At 39.8% G+C, this 25,083-nt stretch overlaps 1 protein-coding gene across 3 annotated transcripts; it reads right to left on the reverse strand.

The window, feature by feature from the left end:
* Positions 1–5,684: 5,684 nt before the first annotated feature.
* LOC122661033 (branched-chain-amino-acid aminotransferase 2, chloroplastic-like) lies at positions 5,685–12,971 on the reverse strand. Of its 3 annotated transcripts, none has more exons than XM_043856335.1 (11): positions 12,923–12,971; positions 12,731–12,825; positions 11,418–11,476; positions 10,683–10,857; positions 9,535–9,711; positions 9,244–9,375; positions 9,034–9,132; positions 8,524–8,640; positions 7,599–7,694; positions 6,410–6,522; positions 5,685–5,922 (listed from the first exon to the last, which is right to left on the reverse strand). In XM_043856335.1, exons 2-11 carry the CDS (start codon positions 12,797–12,799, stop codon positions 5,808–5,810), a joined length of 1,152 nt encoding a protein of 383 aa, XP_043712270.1. In that variant the 5' UTR covers positions 12,800–12,825; positions 12,923–12,971; the 3' UTR covers positions 5,685–5,807. The 3 variants fall into 3 exon arrangements, with proteins under 3 accessions (XP_043712270.1, XP_043712271.1, XP_043712268.1); XM_043856336.1 differs by having other exon boundaries at positions 12,731–12,828; positions 12,923–12,951; XM_043856333.1 differs by lacking the exon at positions 12,923–12,971 and having other exon boundaries at positions 12,731–12,892.
* Positions 12,972–25,083: the final 12,112 nt, after the last annotated feature.

The raw sequence follows: 25,083 nt of genomic DNA on the forward strand, positions 1-25,083 counted from the left end.
TCCAACCTTGGACCTACATGTTTGAAATAATCTTTTTGACAAGAGAAAGAGAGAGAGACTTGTTACTAACACAGCTCAAACCAACTTTCTTCTCAAGGTTCATATGGTGTTGGGTATTATTGGGTGTTGTTTGACGAATCTAATCATCCCAACCTTTCCATAAACAACAAAATAGAAGAACCCAATTCAATATAAAAAACCCTAATAGAAAATTATATGAATATGATATTGACACTAGCTTGACAGCCTTAGGACAATGTGAGCCTTGGGAAAACTGAATTGACCATGATTTTGTGTGTGTGTGTGTGTGTGTTGTGGAGAGACTCCTTTAGTGTTTACTGTTTAATGGATGTTACAGGCCAAGACTCTTAAGAGAAAGAAAGTCAAAGATACTACTTCAACCATACAAAGGCCACGAACCACACTAGAGACATTTTGATTTTGGGTTTTGGCATGTCTTAGGATCCTAAGTACATGCACTGTATTGAAATTGAAAGTTCTCTTTCTTGGATTATTATGTGGGGTTCATAATAAACAGCTGGAATAACCTACCTGACTTGATAGAATGCATGGTTAATTAGTAATGTTTTCGACATGTATGTGTTATGGGTCAGTCATTGTGTGGGTTTGGATTAGTGGATGACTGTTGATTGATAGGTCTGACTGGATGGTGTCCAATAAGGGTGATCGATCTCCTAATGGGTATTATGGGCTTCAGTTAACCCCCTTAAAGTATAGAGTATTGAGTGGGTCTTATATTGGAGAGGCTCGGTTACTCTTATTTCAGGGTCGATCATTGTTCCTTGTGTAGCTATGCCCATTAGTTGCAACTGCTGACTAGTTATGTAGAAAGGGAGCAGACAAGACGAACATATTAGAAAAATAACACAAAAGAATGGCAATTTTACAAAAGAAAACAAAGAGAGAAATCAAACACACATAATAACGATTTTACGTGATTCAGCCCCAAGAAGGAAGGCTACATCCATGGTCGAGCGATAGTCCGAACCACTATTTCTGTGAAGAAAATACAAAGCCTCTCACTCATCTCTCAAAGAAATAACTACAATATATAGGAAAACCCTAACCCACGTATGAAAGTACAAAATTACCCCTAGAAACCCACCCTATCTGGTTCGAGATACAAACTAATATAGGGTGAAATACATATCAAGTCGAAGATCTCGACGAGCTCTACAGGAGTCAACAATGCCTTCGACGCTAATGTATGTCCTAATTTTTTTGTCATTTACACGTGTTTCGAAAATAAAACATCCCATCAAAGAAACACCACAATACTTTCTGGATTAAAATTTAGATCAGACTTCACCAATAACAAAACAAAGGAGAAAAGAGAGTATAAGAGGAGTTGTTCCATTAACGATATGGATTCGGATATGACTTTAATCGAATCTCATCATATTGTTATGTTCAAATTCATCCATCATATTGATCCTATGGTAAATTCTATCATAATTAATCAGGCATCGAGGAGAATCCATATAGGTGATGGGGCTAATATATTGATGGTTTCCCGAATCGAGGTGTGACTTAACTAAAGATAGCAGGTGCATGTAGTTATTTCCATTTCTAATATGTCAAGCAATGAAAGAGAAGTGTATGATGATAGGTGCATTCAAGTCCATAATTTTCTTTTCTACAGGTTGGTGGGGATTTGGTTGATGGAGACTGCGACTGCCGGATTATATGTTGAAGGAGATTTGGAATGAATGATGAGAGAAGGAAACTCAAATGAGAGAGTTCTTCTTAATTAGCTTGCTTGTGAGCATGGGACTGTGTAGACCAAAAAGAAACTTTAAATGTAGCCAATTTCCAACTTTCATGTCAAGACAAATGCCTTAATAATGGATATGAGTACGGAATTTGGATTTTTTTTTTTTTTTTTTTTTTGTGATTATCTGTATAGATCCCTAGTTTAGGGCTATTGCCTAGGTGCAACGGTTACAGGTCAAGCTGTCAGCCAAGGAAATGTGAATTTCAAACCTCTGAGAGAAGCCTAATTTGTGCAGAAATAGCTGAAGTTTGGATGATTTCCAGTCCACCTATCCTACTTTTCTCTGAAAGAGGAATTTGCACTGGGCAATGGCGGCCATTTATAAATCCTTTTTGAATTATCCTCTATCCTATAGTCATCCCCTCTCAACTTGACCAATGTCTTGCCCGGACTCGATCATAAATCATCAGGTTACTTTCTATTTTTATTTTTATTTTTATTTTTATTTTTTCTACTAAAGATCAACAAAAAAATATATTAAAAATTAAAGAGAGAAATGTATAGAATTAATGTCCAGGCATCGTTAGACGAAATACAATAATCAGTTCAATAAATGTTACTTCTGCACTTTTTGTTGAACCACGGAATAGTTATAGAATGCGCATATATGCTGTGGCTTCCGACTTCCTTACTTGGTATGACATGTTTTAAAATCATACGGGTTTTAGCGTAAAACTAACAATATTATATCATCTATGAGATCAAGTACATGACTCTTCATTAGTATCAAAGTAGGGATGAGTTTTCACGATGAGAAATATATTTGTAGTAGAAGCGTGGATGTAAAATCACGGAAAAACAAACCAAACTAACAAAAGTAATATCTCTATAACAATGAGAGATTCTCTAGGGTATACTATTCAGGAAAGAATAATATATAGAATCTCCATTTTTTCTTAAGGGAATGGTCATGATTTGGGGAACAAGAATCGGATTAGGTGAATCATTGGAATTGCATCGATATCTACCGAGCCTAATCTCAATTTCAGCCGATATATTCCTCCAATCCTCTTTTGAATCAGCCATTATTCATGTTTGATCTTCATTTTTTGCCATAATTTTTTTTAATTCTTTAAAATAATAAAAAATCAATGAAACTTACCTCTTTTAACAAGATTCCCAAATTTATTAAATCGAAGGGTAGCTCCTTTACCTGCCTTTAATAGTCTTTTCTTTTTTCTTTTTCTTTTCTGTAGAAGCCTTTAATAGTCTTTTCAGTTCTCATTGGAACTTTGATATAAGATTCAGTCCTTAATGATTTTTCTTATATGTTTGTATTTCTAAGGCCACAGCTTGTCTCTCATCTTTCTATTTGATATAATTATTGGTTATATTCATCTTAAAACATTCAAAAATTCACTTGGAGAAAAATCTTTATTTCTTTTTCCTGAATTCCAATTTCTAGGGTCCCAACGGCCGATTCTGGGCCAACTCCGACCGGTCCATAGAGACCAACCCCATGTTCGATTCTGGGTTTTTAATCCTTAGTTAAGCTTGGGCTTAGGATATACTGGGTTAGAAACTCAACCCATTGAAATCCATGATCTCACTTTCATTGATTTGCTTCCTTTATGTGCTCTTCGTATCCAGCAAGAAGTCTATAGCTTCATTATTTCTCAACTTTTCTAGAACATCTTCATCTCAACTAATTGAAATTATAATACACATTATCAAGTTCTTTGGTTGGTGACCTAACTTAACACCACAAGGTTGACAAATGCCACGCCCATTATGGACATTTCGGGCCCAGCCCAAGTTGTACCACTATCTTGGGCTGCCAGTGGTTTGGGCCAGTGTCCTCTCTCTCTCTCTCTCTCTATGATCTGGATTCGGCCCGGAATAGTTCCAGACCGAGTTGCTGGCGAACATAAGCCCTTGTCCTTCACATTGCAACCGTAGCATTTAGTCATAAACCTTTGATCATGCTATTACACCACAAAGGCTACACCCCCATACAACCCTAAGTTGAAGGTAAGGCAGTTCTAATGCCCACTTGCCCTAGGGCTGCGACAACCCACTGCACGGATGAGCCCACGTTATGATTTTGGCCGTCGCATTTAAAGTTGAAAATACCCAACCCTCCCTAAGTCTTGATTCTACGGCTCTCTTTTTTTTCAAGAAAAAATTGTGTGAAACTAAAAAAGGGAGAAAGAACGCTACTTAGTCCGCTGCCCCTGAGCCCAGATTCTTGACGGGCAAAATGACAGACCTCATGAAAAAACGGAATTTCCCAAGGCCACGATGATCAATTTACACACCCCCGTGTCTAGACAAGGGGCAACGCACCACACGCACCCACATAGCATTCTCTTTCCCAAATAAAAAATTTAAGTAAAATCCTATCATTAATAGTTGGTTGATTTGGTTTTGACTTTGTAGCTTCCTTGTTTTGATCAACGAATCTTCCATTCACCCAAAATAATATATAAAATCCTAATTTCATTCCCGATAAGAATTGGAGCTCTGCAAGAAAATTGGAAGTAGAGAGCATCCAGTCGTTGAGCTGTGCCACACACATCTCTAGGCATGCAACAAGATGTATGCAACACAACCCAACCTTTAGATGCCCCCTGGGCACTCCTTGGACGCTGAGCTCCTTAGAGAGAAGTCGAATCCTTAAAGTACTAAGCTCCTCTCTAGGGAGCCCAACACGCCCAGGGAGCATCCAGCCGTTGGGCTATGCCGCATACATCTCTAGGTGTGCACCGAGATGTGTGCGACACAAGCCAACCCTTGGATGCCCCCAGGCACTGAGCCAAATCATTAAAATATTGAACTCCTCTCCAGGGAGCCCAGCACGCCCAGGAAGCATCTAGCCATTGGGCTATGCCACACACATCTCTAGGCATGCATCGAGATGTGTGCGACATAGCCCAACCCTTGGATGCCCCCTGGGCACTCCCTGGGCGCTGAGCTCCCTGGAGAGGAGCCGAATCCTTAAAGTATTGAGCTCCTCTCCAGGAAGCCCAGCACGCCCAGGGAGCATCCAGCCGTTGGGCTGTGCCGCACACATCTCTAGACGTGCATCGAGATGTGTGCGGCACTGTCCAACCCTTGGATGCCCTTGGGCACTCCCTGGGCGCTAAGTTCCCTGGAGAGGAGCCGAATCCTTAAAGTATTGAGCTCCTCTCCAGGAAGCCCAGTACGCCCAGGGAGCATCCAACCTTTGGGCTGTGCCGCACACATCTCTAGACGTGCATCGAGATGTGTGTGGCACAGTCCAACCCTTGGATGCCACCTGAACACTCCCTGAACGCTGAGCTCCCTGGAGAGGAGCCAAATCCTTAAAGTATTGAGCTCCTCTCCAGGGAGCCCAGCACTCCCAGGGAGCATCCAGCCGTTGGGCTGTGCTACACACATCTCTAGGTATGCACCAAGATGTGTGTAGCACAACCCAACCCTTGGATGCCCTCTGGACACTCCTTGGGCGATGAGCTCCCTGAAGAAGAGCCGAATCCTTAAAGTATTGAGCTCCTCTTCAGGGAGCCCAGCACGCCCAGGGAGCATCCAGTCGTTGGGCTGTGCCGCACACATCTCTAGGCGTGCACTGAGATATGTGCGGCACAACCCAACCCTTGGATGCCCCCTGGGCACTCCCTGGGCGCTGAGCTCCCTGGAGAGGAGCCGAATCCTTAAGTATTGAGCTCCTCTCTAGGGAGCCCAGCACGCCCAGAGAGCATCCAGCCGTTGGACTGTGCCGCACACATCTTTAGGTGTGCACCGAGATGTGTGCAGCACAGCCCAACCCTTGGATGCCCCCTGGGTGCTGCGCTCCCTGGAGAGGAGCCGAATCCTGTTTTAAAGCTTCTACCTTCTCAAGCCTCAATGGAAGAATAAAGGTGGTGGTTGGCAAGATCTTGTCGCGGACACGCATTTTTTTCCGATAATCAAGACTAAACCACTTGTTAACACAAATAAGAACAAACAAGCATTCATCAGTTACTGATTAAATATGGCAATACATAATGTGAATCCTCTTCTAGTAATTATTTCTACATGAGAACGGAAGAACTTAATCAACCTCAACAGTCCATCCCATTTTGTCCTCAATCAGACCCCTCTGGATGTCAGTAAGGGTTGAGTACAATTTCCGAGCCACAGATCCATCTCCAGTTCTGTATTCAACCCTGCACCAATTTTGGTAGATACTCAAAATATGTGGACTTACACAGTACAAGGACTATTTTAGATACAGTAGAGAACTACTGTATATTTCACAATTCTATCATGCAAAAGAATTAAAATTAGGATGGAATTATAGAATTTTACTAATGTTCTTGAAATAATTTTTCCATATTGTTTTACCTAAATGGCCAAATTGAGAGGACTCAAGAAATAGTTCTATTACTAACTATCCAGTTAATGGTTGGGAAAATAGCATTCAAAATTTATTTAGTTGATCTTCAACATCTTTGAAACCAGACATGATGGTATCAAAGAAAACTCTCTCTCTGTTTTACTTGATGCCTGACTTCAGAATTTTCAAAAACATTTAGTGAAGAGCAAAATTGTTGGCTAGAACTACCGAAAAAGGTATTCATCATTTGGTTTCTTTAAGTAATTCCCTTCAGTCATACAGTTGCAAGATAAGGCACAAGCAGTATTGTGGTTTACCTTTTACCCTGATATGTAACACTGCCTACAGGAGCCACAACAACTGCAGTTCCTGTGCAGAAAACTTCATCAGCTTCAAGCAAATCCTCCACTGGAATAGGGCGTTCCTCAACCTGATCAAGTTTGGGGAAATTATTTAATTGCCAACAACTTGCATCTCCAGTGGGAAGAAGAGAAACTTGAATACACACACACACACACATGCACAATACCACACAACAGTCTAATCATCCACATTTGGTAATGATAAATTGATAATGCATAGTTTATGTTGGCAGCTGATACAGTTAAACTTGAAATGATCTTTGTGAACAAAGAGGATAGGAAATTTATAATTTAAAAAAAAAAAGAGGAAAGAGCTTCAATTCAGTACAGAAGTTACAATCAACTCCTTCCAGAAATGTCTAGTCACCTCAGTATTCTAGCACCCAAAGTTCACGGACTCCTCAGTCCTCAACTGCTTTTTGAAACTCGTAGCCATGGACAACATTAACCAAGGGATTATCCTTTAGCATATCACACTATCCACATAGCATCACTGCAGCAAAGCCCTTCTTAAGATATACCTCCAAGAGGAAATTGCAAGTAACTGTAAGGAAATCAGGTTCATCATGTAAATATCCATCTCAAAAGGACCGATCTGATGAGAGGAAGGTGTTCACAGGTATATAAGGAAAGGGATTTCTCACTCACACTTGATGTGGGATTAACACTCTCCCTCATATGTAGGTGGGTCGGAACCACCATACACATGGACGGAAACAGAAAGGGGAGGATGGAGTCAGACAGAACCAGAAGGGAGGCAGGACGTAACCTGCCTGATACCAATGAGCCAATGAACCAAAATATGGAATAACGATTTGGAGGGTGATCACCTTAAGATATTTAAGGGAGGGAAAGGCACACTGTCCGTGTGCGGTAAACTAGCGGGTGACACCAACGGGGGCGGGGGAATGGGGCATCATACAGGAGGGATAGGAGGTTCATTTCAAAGGGGGGAAGAGAGAGAGAGAGAGAGACAGAGAAAGCGCGCACAAGTTTGCGAGTGTATAAATTGGTGTTTCACAGTTCACACCACTGCAGTGGCTTTCCCAGGATAACACATAGCTTCCAAAATGAATTCAACAGGAGAATTAAAGGAAATCAGGTTCATAAAAGAGTAAAAAAAATTGTATGAAAGAATGATCACCTGGTATCCATGATCACTAGCAATGTTGATGATGCTTTTTCTCGTGATTCCAGGCAAAATAGTTCCACGGGTAGCAGGTGTTGAAACAGTGTTATCCTGCAATAAGTAGAAACACAAACATCTGAAACATAAGCTGGATGCAAAAACCTCGCAATAAGAGGGACTTGAAGAAAGGTTGAAAGACGATGTTAAAACATAGAAGTGAACCATCTGCAAAATATAGGTGGAAAATCTGGGGCAAAGCCTTGGCTAGGCAAACAAAATCTCTTGTTTGCTCTCTAACTTCAGATCGTCCTTGTGTTTTGTGAGCTAAACTCCAACTAATGACCTTATTTCCTCACAATTCCTATCTCCCATAAACAATGACCCATTATTACATTCCATAACCAACCATTTTTTTCTCTTCTATGATGTTAACTTCTTTCCTATCTTCAATTGGGAATTCATAATTCGCAATTCTTTTTATACTTTCCTGATTTGTTCTCTAAGCTTATATGATACAGGACAAGAATAACAATTCAAATCCCCAGGGCCCTTTTAGATCCCATCAAGTTCCAATATGACATAAAGAAGAAATTTATAAATAAAGTGTTCCCATCATAACACATTGGGCATGAACTGAACCCAGTCCAGTCTGGATTTGGTACGGGAATCTTCCACATAATAAAAAAGAGCGACCCAGTACATGAGGCTCATGCTATTGCAGGGTCTGGGAGGGGCAAATGTACGCAGCCTTACACCCTGCTTCGTAGGAGAGACTGTTTCCAAGGGAATCTTCCACATAATGCATAGATATTTAAAGTTTTAAAGAGAAATGAGGCTCTCACGGAAAGATGACAAGTTTCATGATAATTTCAGTCGACGAACACCCATACTAAGATATTGGAACTTGAACTAAAATCACTAACTATTCAACTAGTAATACCTTCACAATGAAAATATTACAAGAAGCGACCTCCTCCAGATACTTATTTGTCATGGAGTCTAGGAATAAAACATCAGAGAATCCCTTACTCTTTGCTCGAGTTTGTGCTTTCAGAACCTACACAATTGAAAGAGGCACCGGGGGAAGACATGGCGATATAGACATTAGGATAACAGCACTGTGCAATGGAAAATGCGCCTTAACGCAGAAAGCTTCAATAGAATTCTGGATTGACAGAAACAAAACTGAGGTTACACAAGATAAAGTCATAAAGAAACATTCCCACAGAATCCCTTGCTTTTTAGGTTTTTCTTTATTGAGGACAAAGAAAAATTGAAAACATTCACACAGGGCTGATCTACTACTCTACAAAAAAAAAATGCCAAAAAATTATACACTTATAAAAGGAAATTTAGGGCAAAAAATAGGACTAAGTAGAAATTAAAACTTCTACACAGTATGTTTGGATGAGAGGATGAGGACACAGAGAAAACAAAAAAAGTTGCTTACCGGTGCATAGTTGGATATGGATTTTACACCGCCAGTTCCGCCAGGCATGGCACGATGACACTCATCTTCCACGAGCAACTTGATGGGAGCCTTACCTTCCTATAAATGAAAGAATCAATATTGCCAAATTGAAGTTTTATTTTTTCAATGAAAAAATTTACCAAAATATGTAAATGGGAAATAAACAAAGAGAAGGAAAAGACAAACTACTTGGAAATAGTTGCCAACGGGTGAAGCAAATAGGATGAATGTACATTCAGGAGCTGGTGCCAAACCCAGCATAGCTCCACTTCCCATAAGTAAAGGCCGTAGATACAAAGACCCCTTCCCTGGAGGTGGAACCTGTTTCCAAAAATGCAAGTTAAAAACAGAAATGAGAATAGAAATTCACATGGCAGTCATTGATGACAAAAAATCATTCCAGAAAAAGAAGTAACGGAAAACTCAAAAGATTCATCTTTTTGTTGCTTTTTCTTTAATCGTTTTAAGGAAGAAGACTACCCAACGCTTGTTGGCCAGAACCGTTTGCTTCAAAGCATCAATAAATTGCTCAACAGAGGGCGACGGCATGCACATTCTCTCGGCACCCATCTTCATACGCATAGCATTCTGTTCCGGGCGAAAGAGAAGCACACGACCATCTTCTTTCCGGCAGGCTTTTAGACCTTCAAACAGTCCCTATTTAGATTTTCAAGAAATAAAGCCATCATCAACTGTTGTAACTTTCAAGGCTTGAAGTTAGTCATAATTAAGTGGGAAAGTAAATTATGTTGTTATCACTCTACATTGTAAGGCTGTGTTTGGAAACCTACTCACAATTTGGTTTTCCACAGCCTTATCATCTCAAGATGAAATCATTGTGAAAGTGTTTAAAAAAAATGAAAATCAGCTCAACTTGGGAAGTAAAATGATTTAAAGCGAACATGGGCAGGAGCGATTGATTACTACTCTTTGATGGGAATCCCAACTGACATCCTTACCAACATAAACTTATACAAATGAGCTCCAAGTTCTTATCCAACAGTTCAAATCCTCAATAGAACAGACCCATGTCCCTTCAAAATCACTAACCTTCCGTGAAATCCTAAATTGAGTCATTCCCCTCTTTACATTACAGCACATCTGCAGAGGAGCCCATTCAAATTCCATGCAAAGTAAAACGGTATGAAGAAATGATTTTCATGCCATGTTGTTTCCAAACAAATCCCAAGTCTAATATAGAATAGAAACTTGTAGGAAGCTTAAAGTAACCTCCACATGAAACTGGAGTACATTAAGTAAACCCAGGTGTTCCATTTTATGCACAAATCCTGGCCTGAACTCCCACTTTTTTGGTGATCCTTGCTTGTCCAGTCAAAAAACCTGACTGTAACCAATAATCCATGCCTGCAAAATCCAATAGTCTGAATCCCCAGCAGCATATGAAACCTTTCTTGTGATAAGACCTTCCCTGGAATTCAACCCCTCTTAACATGCTGCAAATGAATCTTGATATGGTTGCATATTTACTCAGTAGAGTCATAATTCTAAATATTACTTCTATTCAATCGGGAAATCTGATTGAAAAGGGGAAATTTTTCCCCTAAAGGAGGAGCTTTTGTAGATTGTAATAACTTGTATTTTGAATTGGACAATCAACAAGTACTAACCTGCCCATGATTTAAGATTCCGGATGCAGGGCTCAACTCGATCTTACCAAAGCGATTGAGTTCACCAGGTGAGAACTTCTCATTATCTGAACATTTCATTATGTACATATAATCGGTGGGCACAAGACCGAATCCAAGGTCATCCCAGTTCAAATCGGCATACTCATCATCTCCCCTACAACAATTTTCACCAAACAGTTAAGTTCCATAAATAAAATATTCTTTGGAAAGAATAGTGGATAAAATACTACAGTCAAATCCAATTCAGAGGACGAAGGGCTCAAAAAGACATCTGTAAGACTGGTGGAAACCCTTGTTCTTTACAGATTATGCAAAGTTCCAGAGAGTCAGATGGCAAACAAATTTGATGCTAAATAAACCGCACACAACAAGCTACTGAGTCTGCTGCTCAAGCCCCCTATTAGTTTCTGCATATGGCCATTTAGATTTCAGGCTCACTTCTATATACCACATAGAGGGAAGGGAAGAAAGAAGGTATTAATGATTCCTCACACTTGAGAAGTACTATGTAATCTGAGGGGAACCAAAATCCTTATCAACCGGAAGAAGAGGAATTCATGTTTGATAAATGGTGGAAAGCAAGTAAAAAGCTAGTGCTGACCCCTTCAGGCAGGCTCTTGTATTTCAGAATAGGAACGAAATAACACAAGAGACACACAAAGAAAAATTATCGTAGGATCACATAGCATGAATCGACATTTTCCATATAGTCACCTGTAAGTAGCAGGTTCAGCCACTGCTTGCAAAGAAGATGCAGCCTGAGGTGTAAAGAACTGCAAGGATGCAAAAAATAAATCAATTCCTGCTCTTTTTTTCTTTTTCTTTTTTTTGATGAAAGTGTAATCACACAAACGATACACCAATCCCAAAAGCTGGTCAGTCAAGATCATATTCTTAAACTATATTCGTTCTCAAAAAATTGCTGAAAAGTTATCAGCACAAAAAGCATAATGATGTTGGTAGTAATAATTGAAACATATATTCAACAGGAGGAGCTTGAAATCCTTCTCTTCCTGTTATCAATAATTATACTGTGAACATTCATAAAATATTCATGCAAATTGAAAATCAAACTACTAAAAATATAGCAAATTTACAATATAATAATTTCATGAATCCATCCATCATCTCCCCTCTGATAGTTTGACTCAGATCAAACTGTTGCCTGAAAGACCAATTGCCTTGCCGGGAGTCTAAAACATGTTCTAAAGGGCGTTAAGATAAGGTTGAACCGGCCGCTGGGCCACTCATGACCAGCTCTATTTGAGGAGACCTGGAACAATCCATCAAATTATTCCAGAAATGGTGAAAACCCCATGAGTAAAATGCTGCTAGTGTCCTGCTTTTTTTTTTTTTTTTTTTTTTTGGTTGAAAGCAGAAAGCAGAGCCAAAAAGTTTAAGAATCGGACATCTTCTCTCCCTTCTCCTGAACTGTAACTTACATCATCAGAGATGTTAATCAAACCTAAACCTTAAATCGTCCCCTATTCCAAAAAGAAAAATTGATGGTAGCGTTATTTATTTTGCAGATCCAAGACCTTTAGACTCTCCAGGCGCTGTTTAAACTCTGGGAGGCCCAATGTAGAAACCAGTTTCCTAGTTCCATTTCAATGGAATCAGGAATTGGGAGTGTAATCAATCTGTTCATCATCTCTTAGCTTTTTACATAGGAAGCCTTGGCTTCGCTCCGCATGGATCAACTATCTACTAACAAGATTTGCAAGGAAAATAACCAGCAAAGAAAATGAGGAAATCAAATACAAAGATAGATAAGATAGCGAGGGAAAGAGGATCAATGGCGAAGAAGAGAAAAGCATGCTCTTTTAGGGTAGCGAATTCCACATGACCAAGCAACAGGAGCTAAAACTCCACCAAATCCATCACACTCCAGATTAAGTAAGAGTACAAAAAGATGAATGTTGGTAGGTGATAGCTCCTTTAAATCCAAAGAAACTAATTAAAATCAAATAAAAAATAAAATTAAAAACGAGTGAGGAAGTTGCAGGCCCCTGGAAGAGAAATCTAACCTTGGAAAACGAGTGACCATATCTTGAAAAGAGAACCAAACCGCGAAGGTTGATACTCCTCTGCAACATGATTGCTTCTCTTTCTCTTTAGAAAACTGTTCCAATTCCCACCAAAATTCAAAATTCCAAGAGTATGAGAGAAAGAAGAAAGAGAAGAAAGAGAAACAAAAAGACTAGTGTAGTAGACTCTACCTTGGAATCTCCACTCTCCAGTGAAGGAGATGATCAGAAAATCAAAATGAAGCCTCAAGCACGAAAAAGATGGTGGCAGTTAAACCTTTTATTACTTTACAAATATTTTCAGTCTTGGAATCTTTCTTTCTTTCTCCCTCCACATTCGATGGATGATCTGCCAGATGGTGTCCTATCAATCCATGAAAGAGTGATAGGTAGACACCTGACAGTGAATGAATCAACTAACCAACTAAAATCTTACAAACTAGTTGCAGGCTTGCAGCACGCCTGGCTTTTTAACAGTGGCAGTGTAGCCACTTGGTGTGGAGTGAAGTGAAGTGAGAAGGTGGGACAATCTTGCGGACCCTGATCTTCTACGGCGCCACGGGCAGAGCGGCGCACATACAGGTCGCCATGCAATGACTGCCTTCCCCCTGTCCGAGCATCTTGCCCGAGCGGGGGTAAGACAGTCATTGCAGGGCGTCCTGTTTATGCGCCGCTCTGGGCAGGACACCGTAGATGATCTCGACCACAATCTTGCTCATGAGAATCCATGTCCTCGGGATTTAGATCCTGTACGGCGCAGTTGTCCGTCCTGCCTGTGTTACATAGACACAGGGTCGGAAGCAAAGATCGCCTTACCCCTTTCAGAATGCCTTGCCCGAGTGGGGGTAAGGTGGTCTTTACGCGCGACCCTGTATCTACGAAGCACCGACAAGACGGGCAGCCACGCGGTCGCACCATAAATTAGGAGGACACTCCTTGGGACATAAGCACCACCCACATGGAATCATCTGAGGATACTCGTTGGGATCTGAGCACCACCCATATGGAATCCACTAACCCATCTGGATTCCGATCTGGCTCCTTTGTAGCATGTTCCATGCTACAAATCTTGTAGTGTGGCATCAATGCTTTGCCATGTGGATGAGCTCCAATTTGGACGACACGGATCATATTGGAACAGTTGAACATGGTGCACATGCGATGAATTGGAGGATTTCTTAATTTCAAAATCTGAATTAAGAATTCCCATGGTAAGCTCTTGTGTTGCGCTATAAGATCTGTAGCACACCCTGCACTACAATGAAAAAGACCATGTGCATCCAGGTAGCCGTGTTGCATGCGCAGCGCCAAGCTCAAGGCGGCATGTTTTGATCGCCTTACCTCTGTTCGGGCAAGGCACTTAGGTAGGGGTAAGGCGGTCAAAATACGTCACCTTGAGTCTAACACTACACATGCAGCCCGGCTGCCCTAATGCATAGGATCCAGGTCCGCACTACGGGGAGCCGATTTATTTGGATTCTATGTGGGTGGTGTAAGATCCCAAGGAGTGTCCTCGTACAGAGACCTGTGTCGGACTCGAGATTCCAGATCGAAAAGGGTAAGCAGACGTCAGAGGTATCCCGTATCCTCCACCGTCTAGTACCTTCAAACATCTATCAGCCTTTGGGATTCATTTTTTGGCAAGATCCTTTGGGATTCCAGTTCTAATTGTTTTAAGGGAAAGGTTCAAATTGTTGCAAAGGCCATCCATCGTCACCATGTACGATATTGTTTAAAAATTGGTATCGAATCACGAGAATCCACCCATCAGCTGGGCCCGATTTCAATTCCTATTCCAATTAATTAAAAATAAAATCAGATTAGATAATAGTATCATACTGATTCTTTATTTTAAAATCCTCTATTTCATCCCTATAGTGCATTATTTGTAATTAACAATATAATTGAAAACCAGGTTTTCTGATTCAATTCATGTTTTAAAAAAATCTGATGACTCAGCCTTTTCAAATATGATAAAGACAAGTCATGTTTTTTTGTTATTTTTAATACAATAAATATGTATAAATTAATCAACTAACCATAAAAATACATAAAAATATGAGAAAACAAAAATGGAAATCAAGGAATCACATATCAATGCATTTTGAGTATATATCATTGAACAAGAGAAGGGAGATGAGGAGTTGAGGGTTCTTTAGTATTTTAAAATACAAATTTATTATTTTACTCAACTTAGTTTCTAAGGGAATCAACTTTACGGTATTTAAAAAATGACTAAACTTGTCAAGTCTGTCATGAATTAGGTAAAAATATTAAGTCTTATTGGACAAAGACGATTTATGACAGAGTTTCGTAAAAATGACCCTAACCTAATCTACATGACTCTTCATAAGAATTTCTAAATTTTTGTACTCAACTCGGGCAACTCAGCCCAATTAAAACCTGGTTTTCCAACTATGGTTCATAGTATGAACTACAAGTTTTGAAGGATCGAGTTTTCCTTCATCCACGGTGAATGGGATCTGAATTAGATCAAATAAGATTCAGATATTGGATATTGATTCCTTATTTCAAAACCCTCACTATCATCCTTATGATTGATGGTACTACAAATTAAGGATGTCAAAACCTAGCCCAAACCGTTAAGATCGATCGAAAAAACCCAGATCGAATCGAACCGATCCTTATCGGATTGGTTTTGGACTGGGGTATGACGAGACCGGTTGAAACTCGGATTGCACCAGACTGACCGATATCCAAACCGAAAATAGAGCCGAATGAAACCAATAAAAAATCATTTAGGATAATGTTATGAATAGGTGAATTGACTATCCATTGATTTCATATTAGTGAGCAAATTTTTGACTGTAAAGGGAATTGTTCAAATCAATGAATATAAGGTTATAAATAGGGAAATTGATTTGTAACAATGTTTCTTCCATTGATCTCTTTGTTCAGTATACAAAATTAGTTGGATTGTCAAATAAATGATTTGACAATAGGGTTCATTTTTTTTATTTCAATATTAGTTATCTTCTCAGTGACTATTTATTCAATATTAATTATCTTCCCTTACAATTAATGATAAATAATTATATAATTTGTAACAACGATTTCGCTACAAGCTCTATTTATCCATTGATTTAAATATTTTTTTTGGTAAATCCATTGATTTAAATATTAGTTATCTTCAATTCTTCCCCTTACAATTTATTCTTTTATGTTCAAAGTACAACATGAAAATATCTTATTCATGGTTGTTTACTTGTTTTGACTTGAGGAATGTGAATTAAAGTGTTTTTATCGAATCTTTCCCCACTACAAATTATGAATGTACGATTTCATTGTGGCTCAAACCCAAAAACAAACTGATCTAAACCGACATTAACCCAATGTTGAAAAATCAAAACCGCACTGGAATGAAACCGAAACGATCGAAAACCAAAGTTTCTTAGCGGTTTGGTTTTATCTCATCATCCCGAGACCGTTCGATTCAATCCGACCGAAACCGAACCAAACCAACCATTTGACACCCCTAGAACTACAAATTATGAAGGATTGAGTTTTCCTCCATCCATGATGGGGGTGGTAAAGGGCATCGAAAAGTATTTTGGAAACGTACTAAAACTCTATATAGGGATTGTGAAAATTTTTTGTTTGTAGTGCCACAATTAGAGTTATTTCGATTTCGAAGAATCGATGGTGGTGTTGCCCTAACCGCTTTCGTTAGGTTTTTTTCTCTTTCCACTATCGTGCGTGTCTATTGTCTCTGCCGTTAGTGTGTGTCTCTTGTCTCCGCCATTAGTGCGTGGTTTCCTTTTTCCCCATCTCCTCCTTAGTTTCAACCATGATTATGGGCCTCGCCAACGACGAAGAAGCCGACAACGACGGTGGCGATGATGATGATGCCGATGATGACAAAGGACGGTGATCTCTCCTGGCCCTTCGTTCCTCCTTGCCGATGCGTTCATCTTGCTTGCAGTGGGCGTTACTTGAGGATTCGGTTTCCGATTTACTCACCACCTATACCAATAAAGTCCTCGTTTTCATCTCCAATTTGGTTTCATGGACCGGCCTGTGCTCCCAAGTCTCACCGGAGGTCATCACCAATGGCAACCATGTCAATGATTGGCCTGAGCCAAATAACCTAGAAGAGGTGGGTAAGCCTCGTGTCCCTTCCTTTTGGCAAGGGCAGCATGCTTTTGGTGTCGCGTTCAACCTCCCTTTCGGCAACAGGGAACTTATTGGCGCCTTTTCTAAGGGCTTCCGCCTGGTTTCCTGTGGGGGTTCTTCGCAAGAACACAAGGAAGATACAACTCCTCGGGCCCATGATGATTATGGCTCACTCTCGGCGTTGTCAGCGGCTGGATCTCCCGTCCTCACCGCTTGTCTCATCAGCGTTACCAATGGTTCTGGTATTCGGTGGTTGGTCTTGCCGGTCGTTTTGTACGACTTCGGTTCCTGGTTCTGGGAGGTGTGTGCGCTCATACCAGTCCTGTTCAAGGATTTTGCCACAAGCTCCTGGCCCTCCACCACCGGCGCCACCGACCGTACGCTTTGGGAAAGTGTTGGTCGGAGAGAGTGGGGACCACATAAGCTGTCAGTCTTTTGTGGAAATCACATGGTCATGTCTGGCATGGACATCCCCTCTTATCACCCGGTTCTTTTTGGCACTTTTTTGACCCCATCTTTTGGCACGTTTATGCATGCGCTAAATATTAACTGTGTCTATAGCTATTTTCCTAAGGAAGTGGTTGAGACCCATCCTCTAGTTTGGACGACCCAGTCAATGGCATGTGAGACCGGGTCGATTTCCACTCCTTGGTATTGGATACCACATATCCATATTTTGTGTTTATCATACTATCTATCTGGCTTATGTATTTGCTTTTTCTTTGTTTGGTGTTAGGCGTGCATAAATAAATAGCCTTCTTTCTACAAAAAAAAAAAAAATTCTTTTATTTGTTTGGACAGGGTGTACTTAGTTCTTTGTCCTTATTGATGACCTCTTTACACCTTTACAGTTGTACTAAATAGCTCCTCCTACAAGCCATGAAAAATGTCTTTGTGGAGGGCAGGCTTACCGTACGGGTCCAGAACCTTGTCCAGGTGTAATTATTCTGCATCAGGATTCAGGACTACTCATTTATTTTTATTTGGAAACTTAAAATTTGGATCCTTGTTCAGGTATTTATCCACTGCTTCAAGACCACTCATTTATTTTTAGATGGACACGTGTAAGCCTTGTCCAAGTACTTGTTAACTGCATCAGGACCACTTATCTATTTATATGGAACCCTGAAAGCCTTGCCTAAAGGGTAAAAGATCCTTTTCAACTCCAGTCTTCTCCAATTACCATCCATTCATCCAAAGGCGGGGATGGTTTAAACATGTATTTTCAAGTCTTCTCAATCGTTAGATGGATGATTGAAAAAAATAGGACGCCTAAGTAATTGGAGAGGATTTGGACAAGCCAAGGTACTTCGTATCTGAGAAAGAGTTTCTTGTGAGAGAGCGTGGCCCCTGCACATATGCAGGGCCAATGAGAACTATGAGCAACCAGCAAGTGGGTAGTCATTTCTACGTTTCATGGGGGGTAGGGTGGTCATTTTGCCCCTACATGTCTAGCATGGGTGGTACACCCCCAACACCCCCATAGGAAACATTTCTCCATCTTTCTTATACTCAAGAAAAAAAAATTTTAATACTTTAAAGTAACTTGATAAAATGATTAGATCGAGTCTCTCCACAGGGGATGTGTAGGGAATCTTTAAATCCAGTCCAATCGTACCATTGCATTGCATTAGGGAGAAACATTTTCGACTTTGTGATAGGATGTGAGAATGCAATGACTATCCAAGAGTCTAATTACATGAGCACACCATTAGGCTGTGTTTGTACCATTTTCCTGGCGGGCAGATGAGTTGCAGGTTTGCTGCGAGGAAGATGATGAATTATTATTAGGAGTGAATTTGTGGTGTTTCGTGGAGCACGATGTGTACAATATATTTACCATTGGATTGGTTTATACAATGGTGTATATTGTATAGGGTATACACTACCATTCGATTGGCTTCTAAAGCATAATTGTTTTAAAGAGAATGTTCTCTGTGTCAGGGCGCAAGCTGCATTCAGACACATGAGGGTGGATACAATGATCACCCTGCCCTTCTAAGTGGCAGGCCCATGTATCTGGGCGCAGCCTATGCTGCGGCATAGAAAACATGAGCCCATTGTTTTATTAGATTTTCTTTTCTTTTCTTTTGTCCATAAAACACGATGATTTTTTTTTTGTTTTTTTCTTTTCATTTCTTTTCCATTCATGCCTATCGAACCAAACACAACCTTAGTGAATTGATGAAAAGATATAATTAGTTAAAAGGGCAATCTTCCAAAGCACTTCGGGGAATGAAATAGATTGTCTCACTATTACTTTATTATTTTTTTTGTCCACATTTTTTATTCATCTTGAAATAAATTTGAGGTTAGTTATGCGAATTTCACACACAAAGAAAATTGTACCAAATCCCTAAGGTACCCTCTCCCGGATTTTAATCATCTCAAGCGTCCTCATCTGCTAGTAAGATGCAGTGAGGGACTGGCTGCAAGACACGTGGATTATTTCAAATCCAACAGTTGGATCAAAAGAAGAAAGACAGCCAACCGTTGGATTTGGAATAATCCCTGTGTCATGCAGCCAGCCCCTCACTGCACTGCACTGATAGATGAAGACAGTAGAGAGGATTAAAATCCACCCTCTCCCTTCCCTTGCCTCGTTTTGCCCTCTGGATCTCCCTCCCCCTCCTCACCTCTCTCTCTTTCTCCTATGAATCTCGTAGATCCACCTTCACTCCCTCCCCCACTTCCCGCAACACTCCCTCCTAGTCGTGGATTCAATTGGCTCTACTGCCAAGCTGCCCGGCAGGACCGTGCTGTCCAGACACGATGACATGCGTAATGATCACCTTACCCCCACTCGGGCAAGGCGCTCGGGCAAGGATGAGACGGTCATTGCACACCTCGCCATGTCTAGGCAACACGGTCCTGCCGGGCAACTCGACAGTAGAAGATCCAAATTGTTCATAAGTTTGTTTCGATTGCTTTTTCATTATTTCAAGCTTGAACTGAGTTCAGTTAGAATTAGAAAATAAGAGTCCACTACAAGAAATTGGTGCAACGGCGGCACTTTGGGTTGAGCTATTGCGGCATTTTTTACAAATGTCGTCATATATGAAGATATATCGACATTTTCTTAAAAATGCCGTGATATATAAAGGTCTAACGGCGTATAGATGCAAACGTCGTCATATATGAGTATATAGCGGCGTTTGTGTACAATTGCCATTAAACAAATTAGTTTCCGCGGCGTTTTCTTTAACAAGTGCCACCGTAACTCACCGTTTAAGGGTGATTTAATATTCTTATTAACGGCATTTTCAAAGAAATGTCGTTGTATGTTGCAATACAACGGCGTTTTTAAACAAACGCCGTATAAAATAATAGATTTCCAAACCCAAAAGCTGTTTTCACTTCCCGCGCTTCCGTCTCTTTCTCTAAAACCTTTTTGTTTCCCCGCTCTCTACATCTCTCTCTCAAAGTTTTCTAAAAATCTTTTCAAACTCCGAGCAGCGCTCTTTTTCCTCTATCAAGCGCCAGAAGCGTCAACTCTCTCACTATTCGAGACTTCTGCGCGGCTGCGATCTCCTCTTTGCCTACGGCGACCGCCGTCCTGTGATCTCGTCTCTCTGCTCCCGACAAATACAGAGGTGGGAGTGAGATTTAGGGCAAATATAAAGTGGGAAAGAAGGTAAATCGAGCAGGTGGGAGAGAAAAGAAGAGAGAAAGAGGGAAATGGAGAGAGAACGTGAGTGAGAGAGAAAGAAAAGGATAGAGAACGTGAGAGAGTAGAAAGAAAAGGAGTTTGAGGCTTTCTTCTTCAAGGTTTTTGATTGGAATGATCGAGGTTTTGCTCGATTCAAACCAGATCTGGGAACCGACTCTGCGAAATGCTTAAGTCGTTGATTCAATAGAGATTCACTGCGGGATGCCCTTGGAGCTTCGATTCACGAGTGTTTGGTCGCGAATTATCTTTTAGTGAACATCCAACCTATTTTCCCTTGATTTTCTTCATTCCTGAAGTAAGATTCTTCCCTCAAATTACATTTTAGTTGATTAAATTCTTGGGCCTTCTGTCCTATTTGATTATGAGATTCAGTTGGAGAAAATTTTGGAAATTCATGTTTAGGGTATTAGCTATGGGAGACGATTCATGTGTTTTTACCTAGTTCTCCATTTTCTTCTCATCTAATTGAATTTTTGTGGACAATGGAACTGAATTTGGTCTGGCATGGCAAATGCCGGCGAGACCATCGAATGACTATTCTGTTGAAGGAATTCGACTTGTTGATTCATAGTTACTTTTGTTGAATGTATAATCTCAAGTCTTCATTTCTCATGCAATTCTGAGTTCATTTTGACCAATATTTTCTCGATTGATATGAGCAATATGATTCATGCTCTCTTTTCTTTTTTCCATTTTATTTCCATAATGAACCTCTGTAAATGATTGAACCGAGACCGAATTCTGGTCATTCCTGAAAGTTGATGGCCTTTCTTGTGGTCCATCTACCTTTGCCACAGCTGTCGTATTCTTTTGGAAACCTCGACTATAAAACCTCATGGTAATATGCTTGAATCAAGGGCTATAATCAGCCCTGGTTAAATTCCTAGATCGTGGGGCTGAGGAGCTTGGCCAGCACAGAGAGAGAGACTGATATGCGTGTGTGGGTTGTGTAAGTCCAGGTGCATGTGTGTTGCTGCCCAAGTGGTTGCGAGAGTGTGTGTGTCTTTGGGTGTTTATGTGGCTGCCCATTAGGCTGTATGTATGAGTGTGTGAGTGTGTGTGTTTGTGGTGTTTGGGTGCTTGGTTGAGGTTCAAGTGGCCTCAGCCACACAACTAACTGAAAAGAAAAGTAAGAAAGAAGAGAAAAGAAGAGAAAAGAAGAGAAAAGAATGAAAATAATAAGGAGAAGAGGAGGCGATCCTATTACTTGTGTTTATGTTTGCATGTGTGTGCATGTGTGTTCTTGTGTGTATGTGTGTGGTTGCCATGTCCTAGTAAGTTGTGAGTGTGGTTGTGTGCATGTTTGGGATCTCAACCACTGGTATTGGAAAGAAAAGAAAAGAAAGGAAAAGAAGAAAGAGAGAAAAGAAAGGAAGAAGATGAACCATTAAGGTGAGATGCTGCATCTTACTTTGGAAAACCTGCTGTAAGAGCTAAAATATTAGTTTATTCTTAATAGTTTAACCCTTGAGATTTAATCTAGGAGGGTAATTTTTTATAATCCATGAACAGGTGCTTGGGTTTTGGAATTGGTCATTCAACTTGTACATTGGGGAGTTCATAAAAATATTAGTTAATAAGTCAATTCTTGGAAATCTTTTCCATGTTGTGGAATTTGTTTAAATCAAAATCTCTATTATAGTGTAGTATGCATGTCCTTGAATTCATTTTTAGCCACTCTTTGAATATAATAATAATGTTGCATTCCACCCCTAGATATTTCGTTTTAGTCTGTGTCTTCTCTAGAATTTGTTACATGTCTTAGGCTCCACTTATTCCAATGGCAAATATTTTGTGGGAATTGCTTGAAATGCAACACCAGTAGGACTCTACAAAGTAAAAAAGATATACAAAATAATACTGCAATATTTCTTTCGACCTTATTAGTAGCAAAGTCCTATCAAATAGGAGACATGTATTAGAAAATGTCTGCAATAGAAAGATTTTTAGATACTTTAAGAGATTCTTCTTTAAGCTAGACAAATGCAGGAACCTTCTTCAAATGCTTAGGCATCTTGAGCCACCAACTCTTCTTATCCCTGCATTCAATGAGCACAACAGGCCCAAGCAAATATCAGCAATGTTTCACATGCTAATCAAATTCAACTAAAGGAAACTCTGTACATCCTTAGTCCTCCCAAAAGGTTTAAACACAAACGCCAATATTGGCACAGTGCTTTCAACCCTGGAATATTTATCATTCTGTATACTGATCCCTTTCACCTGTATTCCTTGTATGTCAGGGTTCTGTTTTGAGGTAGAGAAATAGCATATCAGTATTCCCTGTATGTCAGGGTTTTGTTTTGAGGTAGAGAAATAGCATATCATGTTTCTTCTATGGCTTTCGAATGAAGAAAAATGTTTCTGATTTTGGATGAGTTGAGAAAACCACAACCAACAAGTGATGGACTCTCAAAGGTCAATCCCTATTATTGTAGGCTAGGTTCTTTCAATGTTGAGAGCTTTGTAAGAAAGGTAAAGAAGTGAAAGACTTGAGTAGATACTAGAGGGGTTAAGGAGTTTATTTGTCTTGAAAATTAAGCATGCCATATAATGCAGTGATCCACATTGAAACGGTGCTTTCCTGATCCTATAATGGGTGGTCATTTTTATCGTACGATTTATGTTCGGAACATTCCTTGTGATAAGTTAGACCATAAAATTAAAGACATATTTGGCAAGGTTTTAGTTTGATATTTTCTAGCATTCTTCTTGGAATGTGACATTAAACTTCATTATTATTGAGTGATATTTTGCAGAGTACTCATCTTTTTCTGTGTAGCAATTAAGTTTGGTGTAGAATGTTATACACTCATCTTGTTGTTCCTAGAGTGTTGTCCTACAACACATTTATTGACATTGGATGCTCCTATTGGTGGGTGTTATGCAACCTGATCGGATTGTGATAAGGAGTTCTCTGCTAATAGCTAAGCGGTGGAAGGGTATCGATGCCGATGTTATGATAGATTGATAGTTAATGGTTCTTAATGTTATATTACAAAGTATAAATTATTGAAAGGTAGAGTATGCACTTCAAATTTTAGAAGCAAGCAAATAAGAGATATGAAGAGAGAAGATGCTCTCAAAATTTATATGAGCTAATGTGTATATCTAATATTATATTCTACATACATGTATTCCTTTTCCATGTACAAAGTGAAATCCTAAGGCAATTCCCTAGAATAAAAAAATGTGGGTGCTTATGGAAGACAAAGTGTGTTACTGGTTGAGGATATTGAGGAGGGTGACTCTAGTATTGATCAAACTTCAATGATAGTGATGGGTCATCCCTCATTTAGAACGAGCATGACGTGAAGCTTTAGGATGGAAAGGAGAGGTATGCTAAAGCCAAGGTAGACAAGGACGATGCAGAGGGCAGCGCGCAAGGAAGAAAACTGAAAACCGCGGCAACGAAGGAAAGTAAGAATTGAGGCACTAAGGCAGCACCGCGGCAGGGAAGCATAGCTCACGCTTCTCAAAAATTCAGTAGGTAATCCAAGGTAGGCGAGGCGCGACTGCTTGGAAGAAAACTTAACGGGTTAAACAAAGGTAACCTCCACACCTTCTATGGATATTGCACTCTTCCAGATTCTGTTTTCAAATAATGTTTCTACTTGAGTAGTTGATCGAGTCCTACTTGAGTAGGATTACACTTTTAAGACCTAAAACCCTGAATTCGGTACATGCTATTGTATGTTACGTTGGTTACGAAATTAATAGTGTACACCGATCTCCTATTGGGTTTATAAATTTTGCGATCTGTTCTTTAATCGAGTTTTAGTTGATGATTTTCCCCTTTCCAAGTGTCACTATGAATCCTTTATATTACATTGCAACTTGTAAAGTCATCGGTGATCCTTGTGATCTATTTGGATGTTTAGGATCCCATCTTCTTCATCCACAACTAATTAACACTCTCTCATATATCTTGTCATTTTGTCAAGCAAGGAAGGGTTCCCATTGATTAACCATCATGAATGAAACTATTCCCCTTCTTTGGTTATAGAGGGATTTCATATAACTCGTCCAATTAGTTTGGTTCTCTATTTGATTTTATCCCTATTATGTGGCTTCATATATTAATTAGTCTCTATTTGCTTGTATTTTATTTCATTGAGTTCTAAGAGCTAGATTCATCTTATGTTCTATTTTTTTTCGAAAACCAATGTCAATTTGATTGGTTGATTAGTTCATAATGTCATTTGTTTAAGTTCAACTTAGCATTGAAGTTTCATTGTTGGTGTTGATACCCACCATTCGGACTTTCCTCTTTCTTTTTCTTTTTCATGTTTTACATAGTGAACAATCAATGGGAAGCTTACTTGTTTTTTGTTTTGGGTAAGGGGAATTTTACTTGATACTTTATAGGTTATGATAGTCTACATATGAAAATATTGAAAAAGGCTAAACAGATCAACCCTCCCTTTTAAACTCATTTAAACATTATTAGGAAACTTAGGAAGAACAGACTAAGATTTAATTAGAAGAAGTAATCAACCAAAATCTGAAAAATAGGGCTGAATAGAGAAAACGTTTGATACCCACAATG

The sequence above is a fragment of the Telopea speciosissima genome, chromosome 5, assembly GCF_018873765.1.
Source record: "Telopea speciosissima isolate NSW1024214 ecotype Mountain lineage chromosome 5, Tspe_v1, whole genome shotgun sequence".
Classification (NCBI taxonomy): Eukaryota; Viridiplantae; Streptophyta; class Magnoliopsida; order Proteales; family Proteaceae; genus Telopea; species Telopea speciosissima.

Excerpts from the sequence above, each read along its gene's own strand:
- LOC122661033 (XM_043856335.1), bottom strand. The coding sequence starts at position 12,799 with ATGTTGCAGAGGAGTATCAACCTTCGCGGTTTGGTTCTCTTTTCAAGA. Across the intron at positions 9,712-10,682 it reads GAATCTTAAATCATGGGCAG|GGACTGTTTGAAGGTCTAAA; the intron begins GTTAGTACTTGT and ends AAATCTAAATAG. Across the intron at positions 7,695-8,523 it reads GTAATATTTTCATTGTGAAG|GATAACACTGTTTCAACACC; the intron begins GTATTACTAGTT and ends TACTTATTGCAG.